The sequence below is a fragment of the Uranotaenia lowii genome, chromosome 1 (genome assembly GCF_029784155.1).
Source record: "Uranotaenia lowii strain MFRU-FL chromosome 1, ASM2978415v1, whole genome shotgun sequence".
In the NCBI taxonomy this organism is placed as follows: domain Eukaryota; kingdom Metazoa; phylum Arthropoda; class Insecta; order Diptera; family Culicidae; genus Uranotaenia; species Uranotaenia lowii.
Genome location: NC_073691.1, coordinates 16484260 through 16501551, shown reverse-complemented (window position 1 = coordinate 16501551; position 17292 = coordinate 16484260). Strand labels below are relative to the sequence as shown.

Sequence of the window (17292 nt, the reverse complement as noted above, 5' to 3'; positions counted from 1 at the left end):
TCTCCACGGGGGGGGGGGGGGTTTTAACCCCTACCCCCCCCCCCCCCCCCCTTCTCTGTTCGCACGGCCTTGCCCTGTGTTTATTTTTGCTTTTTTCATAAATCAAAATCAATGTTCTTGAAAAATTTTCTTAAGGATTGAACATCTATATATCGAAGACCGTAAAATTTACTGATTGTGATCTAAATCATCTTCAAGTTTCTTATTGAAAACATAAGAACCTCACTTTAAAATGCAAAAAATATTACTCAAAAAAATGAGGAGAATGTATTAAAACAGTTTTTAAACCATAAAATATAAAAAAAATTATAAAATTTATCAACCCTCATCCATCCCAGAAATTTTTACTCGTTACAGTCCCTCCCTGAAGTGTCAATTTGACACTCCTGAGTAAAACCAATATATTTCTCTTGTTCTTCAACCGATTTTTACAAAACTTATAGTTTTGGAAACCTTGCAATGTTATTAAAATATGTTTTCCAGACAATATGCACCAACAACACTTAAGTTTTCAGTTAATCAAAATCTAAGAAAAAAAAATCCAAAAAACATGCCTTGGAAAAAACTGTATATCAGCTATGGAATGCTGGAATAAAATCACCTCGTAGTCAAGAAAGCTGAAGTTAAAAGCTATACGTTTCAGATAAGGATATATTTTGTTTTGAAAGTTGTTAATATCATGACCACAAAAAATATAAAAAAAATGTTTAAACCGAACTTTTTAATCAATGAACCGTTAAAATTGTTTAAGTCACACCAGATAAATTTTGAAAAGATGATTGAAAAGTTAACAATATTTGGCACATTTTTGTATGTTTAGATTGTCAAAATACAAAAAACAGAATTTGTGACGAATTTTCAAAAGTTAGCTGTTTATTAGCAAATTCTTAGATTTTCTTGCACATAAATTCAACTTTGCACTGGAATTTGAGTATATTAAGTAAGCGATTACTTATGAAAATTCAGAAAATATTTCATATTTTTGTTCAGTATTGCAGTGCTTATGTAATAACTTCACTAGAATTTCTATGAAATTATCTTTCTGGTAAATAAATTTATAACGGAAATCTAGCGTAAATATACTCAATACTCAGAGTTAAGTTTAATTTAAGTGCAAGATGTTAAAAATGCAAATTCAAAAATATTCGAAAAACAGCTCCCTTTGAAAATTTGTCAAAAATTCGGTGTTATGTTTTTGAAAATCTTGAAATGCAATAATCTGACCAATTACGTCAATTTCCCAATTTTTATTTCATATTTTTTCTGGAGAAACTAAAACAACTTTGACGGTTCATTTATTGAAAAATACGGTTTTTACAAATCTTGTTAACATTTTTTTTTGTGGTCATGATCTTATAAAGTTTTATAAAAATTTATCTTTTTGTTCAACTTATAGCTTCTTACTTCAGCTTTCTAGTTAGCGAAGTGATTTTTTCAGCATTTCGTAGCTGATCGACAGCCTTTTTCCGAAGCATATTTTTCAGATATTTTTTCTTAGACTTTGAATAACAGAAAACTGAAAGGTTGTATGTGAATAATAACTGAAAACATATTTCACTTACATTACAAGATTTTCAAAACTTTAGGTGTTGTAAAAACCGGTTAAATTGACATTCAAGGTTTGATTAGGGAGTTTTTTTTCTGGACTTTCAGAGTGCGAACATAAAAAAGTTATGATGAAAAATAAAAGATTTCAAAAATTCATCGCGGATCTCCGAAGATTTTTTTATTTTGATGAAATTTAATAAACAACAAGATATAAATTTAAATTTTTTCTAACATTTGAAGTCATGCTTCCGAAAATCAATCATTTTCACTGAGCCATGCTTGACTACATTCAGAGCCAAAAAATCAAAGCAGTCAAATTTTCCTTCTTCAATCAAATCATACAAACAATCATGCATGACAACGACGCTTCTGTATTTGAAACACTTTTGCGATACATGATGAGGTAAAAAAGGACGCAGACTATCAGCAACGAACGTCTCGATGCTGATTTCCTTCCCCTAACGACTTTCAACCTTTAGGATCATAACTGATATGTATCAGGTCTGAGCGATCTATGTAGGCTATCAGATGATTTTTTATTTTTCGTTTTGCCTAAAAGGACAAAATCATGACTAGGTAACCGCATTGAACTGTCCAGCATGTGCTACAGCTTTTTTGAACATGTGGTCCTGGTATTTATTCAGATTTTTCCTTTTGAAACATTAATGATCGTCTATCAATAACGAGCATTATCACCAATGATGCGAGAATAGACGTTCGGGAATGATTGAGGGAGTGACGTTCAAAATGTATCACCAAGTATGTCGATCACCGTCGATTAGCCACGTGACGAATAGCAACGGTAGCCTCCGGTGGGGCATGGTATATCTTCTTGTATCAAGTTAGTGTTGATTTTCGACATATATTCAATGGGTACTTTTACCACGTGCGTATCACAGCACTCGGAGGTAGCATCATTCTAGCTAGAAACCATTCCTGATTGCTTTTCTTGAGCGATTTTCCGACCACTGATTTGAAGTTTGAAAAAAATACAATTATCAAAAAAAATGATAAAATCAAATTTCATATCCAATGACAATCCAAAACCAGTCTCGGCGACATCCTCAACAAGCGGATGAAATCTTCGGAAAAATTCTTCTATTGAAGTTTTTTTTTTATAAATAAACCATTCGATAGTCAGATAGCCAAGCAAAGCGAAACGAACGATCCAATGAAATTAATTTTAGCAACTGCTCGACGAACGATCCCACCCACTTCACCCGCGCCCATCTTCGTCCTCCCCCATCAATGGAGTCAGCTGGCAAGCGCGATACTCGAAGAAGATTCCCACAGGCAAGGACTATTTTACGGCAGCGCGCAAATCATAAAATGTGGATAATTTTCCGGGTTATACCTCCATGGCTGCCTGGTGTCAGTGAGTGTGTTTGTGAAAGTGTGATTAAGTGCCATTCGGAGATTTTGGCAGCTCCCGGATGACCGAATCCAACAAATCCGAGCTAACTGGTTGCCGGAATGCAAATAACGACGACGATTCTTGTTGTTTGGGAGCAAGTTAGTGGAAAGATCGAGTGGGGCGGATTTTGGTAAATTTTTTGGTTGGTGGTAGGGGAGTTGGAAAACTTGAGGGTTGGGGAGAAAATGTTGATCGATTTGATGTTTCTATGGTGTGAGGAACTGAGAGAAAAAAACAAAAAAATCATGGGAGGAAAAAAATATTATGAATGACCGTTCCAATATTTTTGTGAGGCCCCCACATTCAGAAAATTTCTTCACGGATTTATTCGTGCTTCACTCCAGGAATGCACACCGGTTGTCTGTCTGTGAAAGAACAGTTTGTGGAACACACGAGTGATTTTCCAGCAGTGGTGATTAAGTTTAAGAACCGGAAAATGACTGACCTGAGATGAACTTTGGTGATTGTTCCTTGACACTAGTGACATTTTTGATTCGGTGTTTTTTTACACTTTCACTATAAATTTTTATTACAAGTCCGTAAGGGGAACCGTGTATGTGATAAACAATCGAAAATCATTAAACACTGTCAGTAAAATCTTGGTCACAATACTTGAACCCGACCATTCATTTCCAAATAGAATATAGAAATCATATCAATTTGTTGATCTAAAACTCAAAATTTCTCCTCATTCAAATCCCAAAACCCTCAATAACAGTTCTGCAAGATGCCTTCAATGCATTCGACAAGGACAAGACCGGAAGCATTCCAGTGGACGTGGTCGGTACCATTTTGGATCTGCTCGGCTACGGGCTGTCCCAGGAGGAGCTGGAGGATGTGATGGAGGAGTACGACAGCGACGAGTCGGGCCTGATCGAGTTCAGCGAGTTTGTGGAACTGGCGTCCAACTATGTGGAGCCGGAGGAGGACTACGACACGCTGAGGAACGAGCTGCGCGAGATCTTCATGCTGTACGATCGGGACGGTGAGTTTTTTTTTAACTTATTTACTTATTAACCACTGTTAGAAGGGCTGCAGTAGAAATCATCTCTCTTGACGATTGAGGGTCAAGATTCTTATCGACTTACTTAATAATCCCGCGCCGATTCTGCGGTGCATAGGGCCGTGGTAAAAGACCTCCACTGTTGACGATCCGGAGCCAGCATCTTCACCTGGTTCCAGTCAAGATTCTCGTCGACAGTTCGGATTTCAGCGGCTAGGCTTCGCTGCCACGAGTTTCTGGGTCTGCCACTTCTTCGATGTCTTTCTGGATTCCAATCTAGCGCCTCTCTGCAAATCTCGTTTTCATCTTTTCGCAGCGTATGCCCAATCCATCTCCACTTACGTTCTAGAATCTCGATTTCTAGCGGCCTTTGATGACACCGGCGATGTAGTTCCTCATTAGAGATCCAGTCGCCAGGCCACCAAGCGCGGATGATATTCCGCAGGCAGCGGTTAACAAATACTTGCAGTTTTTGCGTCGTTACCGTTTATGTGCACCTAGTTTCGCACCCGTAGATTCGGATTTTTGTTCATATAGAGATCTGGCGCGAACGCCAGATGTTTCGGAGACTCGCAAACGCAAATCGGGCCTTTCTCATCCGGGTTTCGATGTCTTTCCTGGTACCACCATCAGGCGTCATCTGGCTACCAAGATACTGGAAGCACTCCACTTTCTCAACTTTTTGCCGAGCTACCATGAAACTGGAGGGATTTCCTGTGTTCTTAACGACAGTTTTATTAAATTCTGCTGCTGGGTTTTTCCACCTCAATCTTCCGGTTCTAATTCTTCTTGGATGTCGATCTGGATTTCCATCTCTTTATGTCTTTTGCGGTTCTTATCGTAACGTGTGACCAATTATCTACACTTAAACTACCGAGTCACGATTGTCATTAAATTTTGATAGCATAAGCTATGTTGCTTAATATTAAGTTTCAGATACTAGCCCTCCATTTTGCGCCAAATTTCGGGTGTAAACAAAAGTGTCCCTAAATTGGTTAGCCTCCGACGGAGTATAGTCCTACATCACTCTAGGCCTTAGACATTTTATCTTATGACATGCACAAATTGAAGCTTTTTCGAAATTTGTACAAAACTCAGGTTTCAGTGGTGGAATAGAGTTATCTTCATTCATGTTTATTCAGTCAAGTCATTACATTACTACACAATCCATTAGCGATAGCTATCGTTTTTTTTTCAGGGAATTTAACAGAAAGCTGTCATTCTTCCCAAGTATGCTATCGTCGCACTCTCCACTTATTATATTCCCTATTCGGGAAAGTACTCATTTCTTAATGAGTAAATGATAAAATACTCATTTCTGTGTGAATATTCTTAGTTATTCACTCATAATATCTGGCAACACTGCTGAGATATCACGAACTCTGTTTGAGTCGTCTCGATTAACCGTGTGATGATGTAAACATTTGTACCGCGTTTATCTTCATCACCTGTCATCAGCAATCATTGATCCATTGTTTTCGATGGGAGTTATTAAGCAAACACTAGCGACACCATGTTTTCCATAGAAAAGTTTAGATAAGTTAGGGAGCTTTTGGAAAGCCTTTGGAAAGCTTATGAAAATGGCCATACATTTGTCATTACTACATAACGTCAAACATTTACCTGGCATCGCGGATTGCGAATTGAGCACAAAGCATGTGGAGAACCAAAACAAAAAGTGTTTTGGCTCCGCGTGATACAGCAGAAATCTTCTGCTGATGGATCGTTCTGACCTGCGTAGGTAAGCTTTTTCTACACTCAACGAATTCGACACATTGTAGCTATGTGTGAGCCTATATAGATTTTTGCAATTTGTTTCACAATTGAATAATATGTGTCCCCGCATATACCCAAAAACATAGAAAGAATTTATATGTGGCGACACATAAAAAGAATATATTTAATCAAATAAATGTTATGAAATTCAACACTCAGAGGCTATATGTTAACAACATAAGTTTAATAAATCTTCTTTATTTGTTTCTATTCAAATTATTAAAAACTTTTTATAAAATGGAAACTGAACGAAACATTTAAGCACTTGCACACAATCACATTAAGCTTTATTTACTTATTAAATACGAACAGAGATCAGCGACAGCGTTAGGCCTATGCCATTGTCGAATTTGGGTTGCCACCTGTGTCCTTTCATGAATGTATCCCAGGTCCTCATCGCTAGGGTCCTTCCTGTGTGTTTGGACTCGGATAGTGTTCTTCAATGACAGGTAAATGGTTCCGAAACACAACGGATCCTCGAGCTCCAACAAGTTAACAGTTTTTGACACGGTTCTCTTGTCCGTTCTCAGTGGAAAGAGCCAAACATCCTGAAAAAAACACATTGTTTAGTTGCTGATAGTGAAACTTTCGCAGACCTTCAACTTACGCAACCACTGCAACAACTCCAGAAATGGCCGATCGAAAGCATTATGAGGATTTTAGTTTTTCAATTCCGTTTTTTTTTGTAGATTCTAAATTTATGCGACTGACTGCAAAATCCGCGCGCGCCATTTTGAAAATGAAAACCAACAAAAAACTCATCGACCACGAATGCGATGATTTTTCGACAAGTTGCACACGCTCATTTCAGTTTAGCAACCCCATTATATTTTTTCCACATAAAACTTATGTGTAAAAATGTTGATTTTCATTGAAATCACTTAAATTCAATCTGCTGAACAATTCCAAAACCGTATGTGTGGAGAAACATACTATTTAAGGGTAGTTTTTTTGCAGTGTAGAGAATCGGAACGGTGAATTTCTTCAAAATTAAATTTCGATTTGCAATCCAATAAACCTTTTGTATTGTAACTCAAATCTTGACGCTCAAAACCCCTACCTCGGCTTTAAAATTGGATTTTATTAGGAAGTGTAACCAAACAAGCTAAGAATTTGAAACCAAAATTTTTATTGCAAAATTCTTTCATAAAATACTAATCTAACACATAAACAAGTTGGGAGCCTTATGACACATGATAGGCGTCTTCTAAATGCTTAGCTCCACATTCAAAAAGTTTAAATTGAATAACGCCACACCATTCCCGTTTTTTCGAGGAACAACAAATTTAAATACTAATGTTGGCTGCCCTGAATCCAAATATGCAACTTTTAAAAAAAGCTGAAAATCATTTGAGAAATTTCTGCACATTTTTGCCTAAACTATAGAACAATGCAAGAAAAAATATTTAAAAAAGCTTTTGATACCAATGAAAATCTTTCTTCAGGGCCACAAGTAATTTTGATTTCGCTGATAAAAGTTATATATGTTTTATTTTTGATTACTTTTCCCGATACTGTTAAAAACGAGAGTTTTCACGAAATGAAACAAAAATTTTTAACCACATCAAATTTGAGAGTTAAAGCAAAAATCAAATCGTTTTGCAAGTTTTAATAAATTAACAAATTAAAGTCAAATGAAAAATAACCTTTTTATTAACTTTCTTTATAAATGACAAAGATTCTTATAATGATATATTTCTGATTTTTTGAAAATTGAAAAATTTAATCTTTTTATGATAACTTTTTCTCTGAAAAAATACTATCATCAAATCATTTCTAAACATATAAACAAGAGGTGAAAGACAAAATCCGACAAATGATTACAACCCAAAATTATCCCAATCAATCATTTAAACATAGGCTCCAAAAATGCTATTCCCCTGAATTATCGGTTAAATTTTATTAATAAGTTTTTTAAATTTCAAAAACGGTTTTATTGCAAAAAATCTATTTTAATGTCAAAAAGTAAATCTTTTCAATCTTCATATTTTATTTTAATTTTCAAAAAACATTACCCGAATTTAGAGTATGGTTTTTTTATTTCAAAAAAATTTTGTATTCTAATTTTTCAATTTTGTGTATCTAGTAAGTTTGTTTTTGTTTTTTAATTCTGAATTTTTTGTTCTTGAAACATAATCTTCTCGGAAACATATGAATTTTAAATTTTTATAAGAAAAAAATTGTTTATTTCTTTTTATTACTATTGACGATAACCGTTTATTCCGAGTTTGAAATTTAAATCTTAAATCGATTCACTTATTTTCATTATTTTCTATCTTCGGTCATGAATTTAAATAAATGTTCTAGACGTTCTTTTAAGACTTATTTTTAATGCGCAATATCAACTAAATTCGTATGTAATTTGTGCTTCTAATATTTCCAACAAAAGTAAGAATTTATTATTGTTATTTTCATCAGTTTTTTATTGAACATTCAAGAAATAAAACTTCCCAACCTGTACTTTATCAGTATAAGCTTTCATTGATGAATTGAACTTGTAAAGTAATTATTGTGAACTCCAAAACTGAGCTTGTTTGGCCATTTATTTTTACAACTTAAAAGATTTGAATTGTGAAAATGATTTTTCCCCTTAAGATAAAATAAAATATTTTCTTCTTTTTATCAAATTTAATTCAATCATCAGCTATGTGGTTTTGAATAGATTCTGTTAAGTTCAGATGGATATTTTCATGCTAATCAAAAATTCACATTCCAAATCATAATTAAATATTTTTTCAAGTTCAAGATATTTCCGCGGAATTTTTCCATCAACTCTTCAGGTAAAGAAAAGATTGTAAATAAAGATGATAATATAAAAACAATTACTTTTATTTTGCTGAACATTTTTTAATCGTGGTTTATTCTTGATCTTATTTAAAAATATATATTTCAATTAAAATTTACTTTTTCTTTGAATCTGGCCCACTTTTAAAATATTCCTTTTCTGTATACTGATTCTAAGCTTCGGACCTTTAAATCCTGGTTTCATTTTAAATTTTTATTTGTATTCGTTTTCTAATCTTTCAAAATTATTGATTTCTAATTATTCAGCAAGACTGCTTAAAATTTTTTTTTCAAGCAAATCTCAAGTTCAGAATAAGGAACGTCATTCTGAATAATTTTTGATTGACTTGCCAGAAATAGAATGGATAAGGTTGCCCGAATTTTTTCAGCACGTATCCGGGCAGGACAAATCCGAGTCATTTTATCTAAAGACCTTTCAAAATCCGGACATTGGTTTGAAACTTTGCTTTTTCCCCAGGAACGGGTTCAGCCCAGAAGGGGCTGCCCAGCAACACCCAGTCCCTGGTCTAAAGCCACGGGGACTAACGGGTTTGGGCGCTCAAGGCCTCGTTTGTTCCTGGGTCTCAGGGCGTATGTTAGGCTGGGGAAGTTTTCGGATGGGTGGATTCCTAGTAAAAGATAAATACCTTTGGTAAAATCGATGTATTCGGCGAATTCTGTTGACACTGGCGAAGAAAGCACACGGGGGGGTCAGACTGGTAGCGGGGAAATCGTCCCACTCGGTCGATCGTCTGGGGCGCCACCATGCGTCGGGCGACGCCTGGATGGAACGGGAGGAGCGGCGCGGCACCACGCACCAAACTCACGGCTAGTTCGGTCTCTCTCCTCGGTTTGGCACGGCACGCTTTTGACTAGGCGTACCTCGGTCTTCAGCTGGATCGATCGTCGGGATGAGATGGGGGCGATAATGCGGTACCACGCACTACCGGCTGGATGATGCGGTTCTGTCTCTCTCGACTCGTTCGGGACGGGCAAACCAGACTGACCAACGCAAGCGTAATGCAGGGTCACGCACACAAAGCTGGTCGTCGTTGATCTCGTTCGCGCTGCTTGTACGCTTGTTTGGAGCACACCTCGGGCTTGGATCAGATGCGTACGGTAAAATGATTGAGCCACGCGGAGTGCGGTCACGCACACAAGACTGCTCGCGGCTCTATCGCGCTGGCGGCTGGCACACAAAATCACTGAACCTTACACTGCACGGTTTGTCGTTCGGACCGTTTTGGATGTTCGTCCACACACTTTGCGGAGCGCTTGCTGGATGCGTCCGTATACTTTCGCTGCCGGGAACCAAGAGGCTTGGTGATGCGCTTTGACTCACCAAGAAACCTCTCATCTCGATGTTCGCTGCTTATCTGCGTTCTTCCAGAACGCGTGGTTGTCGTCGGTGTTGCGTTTCAAGCTTACGCAACGCTTTGGGCCATGTGCGTTTCAAGTTTTGGCCTACTTTGCGCTGATCACCACGTGTTCGAATTCGAATTCGCCGTTTTCTCTCTAACCTATCTATTTACAATATCTTACCCTAACTCCAACCCATCAATAAATATAAAAATAAATTAAAACAAAACAAAACAATGTTACCGAATTGGTAACAGGTTTTAAAATTGGCAATCGAGCATCTGGGCAATATCCGGGCGAATATGGTGAAACTTCAGATTTGCTCAACAAAAATTAAGATAAAAAGTTAAAAAAAATTTTTTCATCAACATTAAACAGCAGATTTTTAATAGCCTTCCAAAAAACCTTTCATAATAGTTTATATAAAACTTGCTCAAAAAATTTAGTTTTGGAAGCATACAACATACCTCGTTAGATTTTGTTTTTATTTGATGAATTAAGTGAATAAATCCGGGCAACCACACTGGACCGGACTTCTCTCAAATTTTGTGATCGATAACCGGGCAATCTGGCAAACATGATCATGGATTGAAAATTTGATTCTGATTTGTTAGTAATTTTTTTAATTTTTTTTTTCTCAATTTGTATAATGGTCATGAGTAGAAAAACGATTTTTTTTTATTTATTGAAAATTTTTGGTATTGTTATTATTTCTAGCTAAATTGGAATTTCGAACCCCCCCCCTCCCCTCCCCAATGTGCGAGAAAAAATTCTTAAAAGTTCTCAAAGAGTATTGCACTACTGTTATCCTATTCAATTATGCATTCAGAAGTTCACCAGTATTGCACCAGTTTTGATCTAAAAGCAAGCGGGGGTGAACCGTAAAGTTGTTAGTATTGGGGGTGATCGCGTGTAATTAGCCGCTCACTTTGGCCATGCGTTTTAACACGTTCGTCGCCATGGGACCCATATTCGTGTGACGGGTGTATTTCCTGGGAGGCCTGTCACATTAAAAACGTGTGGCGCTCTCTTACTCAAGCTAGCCGCACAGTTTAGCCACACGTTCCAAATCTTGGGTTCTCCTTCTTTTTTAATCGCTCCGAGAATTTCTTTGGGCCCTGCTAGTAAAACTGCCAAAATAAGCATGACGACGAAAGTGTTAACACGTTCGTCACGCATGGTTATGCATTGTTACGCATGTTACGCATTGGTTGATGGCCAAGAAGAAGTTTTTAAAGTGAATTATCTTAGTGCTCTTCGGAATAGTGTTAAATGCTAGTCTATGGGTTCAATGGGAAGATTAACTTTTCTTATTGGATTATTACCCAGGTGGTAAATCCTTTACACGGATTGCATTCCAAAGCACGGCGAGCCACCGCGGCTCCCCAGTATGCTACTCTGGGTCCATTGATGCAATTGGTCGACTTTAGAAATTATGTCCCCTTAATCCATAAAGTCCACCTGGGCCTCTGGTCATAATTCCCATCCGGACCTGCAACGAAGACTGTACCCGTGGTGGAAGAACAAATCCGCGCTTCTGCGCTCATCGGCCTACTCGGTTTCAAATCCAAGCTCCTTGCCTCTTGTAACGATTCAAGACTAAGGACCACTCTTCTGACGACTCAAGATCCGACCTTTACTTGTAATTCGAGGCTCGCTTGGTTTCCACGACTATCGTGCGTTCCGTCTCTTTTCGAGATCACTGCTAGAGACCAATGACCTCTTCTCTTACGACTTGAGATCTTGGCTCCGCTTGGTTTGGCTACAGGCCCTCTCTTCTTCGCCCGTCCGTGTGCCGATCGAGAGCAGCTCACCTTGGACACGCGCCAGTTACAGCACACGTCGGGGGTTTTACGAAACTACTCGGATGATTCCCGGCTAAGACGACTTCCGACACCGACTCGAGTGACTCATCCGTCGATGACGTGAAGCCACTCTATCCGAGTATATTCCACGGCGTGAATACTCTTCTCCCTACGAGTTAGACTGCGAAGAAGGTCAAGTATTATACCCGCAGCTTCCGTCGTATGAAGCGCGTTCTACGTGGATACTCCGCAGTAGTGGAGATATCTTTCATAGGTTCACGACGTACCTTGAATCTTGGCATACACTAAAAGTATAGTCTTATCTCTGCATGCTTTACACTCTAATCGATGGCCCCCGTCGAAAAGCCATTATACGACTGTGGTCCGATCTTCCTCCTTCCTTTGGCCATCAACTTTGGGGCTGGCAACCCTAGACTTTTAGCCCGCCGAAAGCAGCTTATCCTAAACTCACGCCTGTTACAGCGCACGTATGGGTCTTGTTACGACTCAGATGAATACCGACGGTGATGTCATCTTACCCTGCTCGAGTGGCAAATCCGACGGTGACGAGACACCACACTACCCGAGAGTATTCTTTGGCTTGAATACTCTTCTCCCTACGAGATTGACTGCGTAAAAGGTATCGTCTTATCCCCGCATCCTTCATCGTATTGTACTCGGATACTCCGCGACAGTAACGGTGAAGATATCCTACATACGCACACGACGTACCATACGCTAGGTTTGGACGCACTCTACTCAGATGGTCCCCGGGAAGGAGTCACCCTACACAAGTCGCGGACAGGTGCTGATTTCAACTCCTCTGAAAAGCAGTCATGATGCAGGTGAACCCCTGCGTACCACTTCACACCTTGTACAGTTGAACACTACGAGCTCTGGTGTCTTGACTGCGTCACCGCAGCTGCGCAGGTTGGAGCCACTCGTCTAAACCAATGCAATGATGGTACTGCATGAAGCATCCGTGACCAGTAAAGAAAGGCGTCATGCAGAATTCCATTTCTCCATGTTTTCGATCCATCCAAAATCCGACGTTAGAGATCAAGCTATGGGTCCACTGGTCGCATTCAGAGCTGTCGCACTGGTGCTGCCAGTTGGACATAGAGGCCTCTCTGGCATGTGCCTGTACTCGTAGCAGATGATATATCATCTAACAAGACCGAGATGGGCATGATCCTCGCTACAACGTTAGCAGTTACCGAGGACACTGTTCGGTATGCGCTGATAACCCGCAGGTTCATCAGCCGCTGCACACTGCCGAACTTCTGCAGATTAAACTGCCTGCTAAAGGCTGCCTTCCAGGCTGCCGCTCCGTACCGCAAAATAGACGAGGTCACGCTCGTCAGGACCCTCATTCTGCTGCAGCGGATCGCTGAGTTGTCGACATGGCCCGTGAGAAGGCTTCTGTCACCATTGCCGCTCTTTTGCAGACGTAGTCGACGTGGGCCGTAAAACTCAGCCGATCGTCGATCATCACCCCCAAGTACTTAACCGCAAGCTTGGGTTCGATTGCACACAGTTCAGCTGCAATCGTCCCTGATTGTGCTGAAATCAGGTTAGTGATCAGCACCATCACGGTCTTTTGGTGAATCAGACGCAAGCTCTTGAAGCGCATCAAACTTTCATCTTCTCGATCGCTACTGTGGCGAGTAGCTGGACCTCCTCGATTGATGGGTCCGATGTCAGGAGAACTACGTCGTCGGCGAATCCCACGAGTCTCACTCCCGTGGGGAGACACAGTCTCAGCAGTTTGTCGTAGACAATGTTCCACAATACCGGGCAAAGTATCGATCCTTGTGGAACCCCTGCCGAGATACTCACTAGTTTTTCATCCCTCGCTGGTCATATACTGTAGTTGGTGGTTACGGAAGTAACACTCCACCAACCTACAGATATATGCCGGAATCCTCATACAAATAAGCGACGACGCAATCGCTACCAAATTGACGCTGTTTAAGGTGTTCCTCACGTCAAGGGTGATCACTGTGCAAAACCGGTTTCCTTTTTTTCTGCCCGGAGTCGCCTGTTTCTTCGATGGCTAATCGAATGGCACCCACTGTACTGCGATCTCTCCGAAAACTATACTGTTTATCGGGTAGGTCGTGCTTACCCTCGGTGAAGAGCTGTATCCTTCTATGGATCACCTTCTCCAGCACCTTGCCAGTCGTGTCCAGCTAGTCACATGGTGGCTTTTCCGGTTTTGGCAAGAACACTTATCGCTGCAGCTTTCACACATCTGGGAAGACCCTTTCATCAACATTCTTTTGCAGTGATGACTGGAACATTTCAGGATGTTCCATGAGCGCAGTCTTCAATGCTACGTTGGGCATGCAATCAGGACCCGGAACTTTAATCCACTGGAGGGACTTAGCAATGTCCGTCAGTCATATGGTCACTTGGCCACCTGATTTCTTCGTGCTGTGGGAACAGCTCGTAGATGATTTCTCGCAGTTTGTTTGGGCACGTTTCCTGTGGCGCATCCCTGCTCCTCGTCTCGGCCATGACAATCCTGTAAGCGTCGCCCTATGGGTATCGTCCACGAAGAGTTTAATGAAATTTGCCTTTTTGCTCGCCTTAATTGCCCATGGCAGACCTCACACTAGCGTACAATGCAGTGGTCGGAAAATCGCTCAAGAAAAGCAATCAGGAATGGTTTCTAGCTAGAATGATGCTACCTCCGAGTGCTGTGATACGCACGTGGTAAAAGTACCCATTGAATATATGTCGAAAATCAACACTAACTTGATACAAGAAGATATACCATGCCCCACCGGAGGCTACCGTTGCTATTCGTCACGTGGCTAATCGACGGTGATCGACATACTTGGTGATACATTTTGAACGTCACTCCCTCAATCATTCCCGAACGTCTATTCTCGCATCATTGGTGATAATGCTCGTTATTAATAGACGATCATTAATGTTTCAAAAGGAAAAATCTGAATAAATACCAGGACCACATGTTCAAAAAAGCTGTAGCACATGCTGGACAGTTCAATGCGGTTACCTAGTCATGATTTTGTCCTTTTAGGCAAAACGAAAAATAAAAAATCATCTGATAGCCTACATAGATCGCTCAGACCTGATACATATCAGTTATGATCCTAAAGGTTGAAAGTCGTTAGGGGAAGGAAATCAGCATCGAGACGTTCGTTGCTGATAGTCTGCGTCCTTTTTTACCTCATCATGTATCGCAAAAGTGTTTCAAATACAGAAGCGTCGTTGTCATGCATGATTGTTTGTATGATTTGGTTGAAGAAGGAAAATTTGACTGCTTTGATTTTTTGGCTCTGAATGTAGTCAAGCATGGCTCAGTGAAAATGATTGATTTTCGGAAGCATGGTACAATGTGAAGACTCGTGATATACTTCGTGTATACCTCGTACTCCGTAGACTCTTCCTGGAGCCGCAGACCTAGTTTCTTCGAACTGTTTAATACACTATCATCAATTAGTGGGGAGTCTATTGGTGCGAGTGAGCTTCAAGGCAACTTCATCTCGATGCCTGATCTCTCCTCTTAAGACTCTGGATCTGACCCCTCTTCGCAATGACTCGAGGTAAATACTAATAACCCTCCTCTTTATGATTATAGGCCTTAGCTTTCCTCTTTCAATTCGGGATCTGACCTCTTATCGTAAAGACTAGAGGTTGACCACACAAATCTGTCCTCGTCAAGACTCGGGGCCTGATCTCTTCTCTAAGGACTCAAAGCAAGACCTCTTATCCCCAGGATTCCAGGCACGCCCCCTTTTTGCTCGTCATGTGTCAAACGAGAGTAGCTTATCCTATACTCACACTATAGTTTTTTGCAGCAATTTTTCATAAAGCGTTTCGAAGTATTTTTAAAAAGTACGGGAACTTTCTTGTCACCTTGGGAAAATGTATATAACTGGAAAGTGAAACCAACACGACATTGCCACGCGACATATTTTGGATCGTCTGCTAGGTTAAGGCTAGTTGTTCCGACATTTTTGTCATGAGACTTAACTGACTGCAGTACAAAACTTATTTTACTGTCCTAACGCTAACATTGTTAGTTCCTTATTAGCAAAAATTTCCATATCTCCTTTTAAAACAACTTGATTTCATTTACAAAGAGATTTTAACAAATTACGTTTTTATCGTTTCTTCCAGCCAAGGGTTATATTCCAGTAGATGCATTCAAAGCGATCCTCCGGGAGTTGGATGGTGCAGTGCCCGATGATGAACTGGACGATATTGTCGATGAGATTGATGCCGACGGATCCGGCACTGTAGATTTTGAAGGTATTTATTTACTTTTTTTTTAATTTGTTACTGTCTAACTGATAATTTTCCTATTTTCCAGAATTCATGGAGGTTATGACAGGTGAATTGAATATTTAATCGATCAGCACCACCACATTTGACATTCAAATCAGCACACCACCAACAACTAGATCGCTTTTTCACGCATTTAATTCGCTTGATCGTTCTCACAAATGACGCGATGCTTATTTAACATGAACTAAGATTAATTAGATTCCCAACCTTCCAAGAGATCAATCCGTTTGTTGTAATGTTTTGATAAAAACTTTCTATTTCTTAACGTTAGAAAATCGTAAATACTGATCTCAACCAGACAAAGTTCGTGAAAAAGTCTAAAGGCCAAACTCAAGTCTAGAGTCAACCACAAATACAGTAGAAACTTACAAGAAACTCGGGCAAAACCAAATATTTCTTCACTAAGTTAAAAACTTATGTCGAACTTTTTCATTCCTTTTTGTAGGTCTTTAAAACCTTCACGAGCCTTCCAGTACAATCCTATGCTTCCTGAAGTTTTCTTCAACTTTTCCTATCAACTAAGTTCAATTAGAGCAGAAATTAGAACAGTTTAAACTTAAGAAAAATAAAATTACCAAATATCTAAGTCAACTAATGAAACGACGATCCATCCAATTTTTCTCATCGATTCCCTTCAGAAATATGACGTCACTTGGCTGATTGCTATCATTAGTATTTTTTAAAGTGTTTTCAGCTTACATCACCGTTTGGTACTCAATTTCATTCAACAATAAATCCTTATAAATTATCGATCGCTGCCATTTTTTCATTTCAAATCACGTATCGCCATGTTCCATGTATGAAAGCTTATTTGCTTATCACTTAATTAAAATTTCAAAATCAATTCAGGTGACGAAGATTCAGCCAAAAAGCCTGAATAAGAACCTTGAATGAAAGAAGTTCCCACTCGCTTCGAATGGCTTCCCCCGCTAATGGTTTTAGGACTGTGAATTTGTGATTGTCTTCTGTGCTTTTTGAGAGCGTCCTTGCGTCCTGTCCTGTGTTGTGTTTTGCGAAAATAAATGTTTCAGCTTTGTGTAAGATTTTTAATGGGAAGTCTTGGTAATTATTTCATCATTCCTTGTCCATGTGGTTCTGTTTTTTTCAAGATGGGTCATACAAGTTTTCAATGTTTAATCAATCGGCCTTTGCATTTTTCTCACGTCCATCTTTATTATTTCTCTTCTATCCAAACTTAAACTCAAATGCTTTATTTTTATCTTCAACTTTATCAACGTGACTACGAATCCTTGTTCAGGCGATGATGATTCGCCAAAGAAAGC

General features: G+C 39.4%; 1 protein-coding gene across 1 annotated transcript; it reads left to right on the top strand.

The window, feature by feature from the left end:
* The first annotated feature begins 3657 nt into the window (after positions 1-3657).
* LOC129738720 (troponin C, isoallergen Bla g 6.0301-like) lies at positions 3658-16759 on the top strand. The gene is made up of 4 exons (XM_055729967.1): positions 3658-3947; positions 15842-15973; positions 16035-16055; positions 16455-16759. The coding sequence occupies exons 1-4, from the start codon at positions 3803-3805 to the stop codon at positions 16460-16462; spliced, it is 306 nt and encodes a 101-aa protein (XP_055585942.1). The 5' UTR covers positions 3658-3802; the 3' UTR covers positions 16463-16759.
* The last annotated feature ends 533 nt before the right edge of the window (positions 16760-17292 follow it).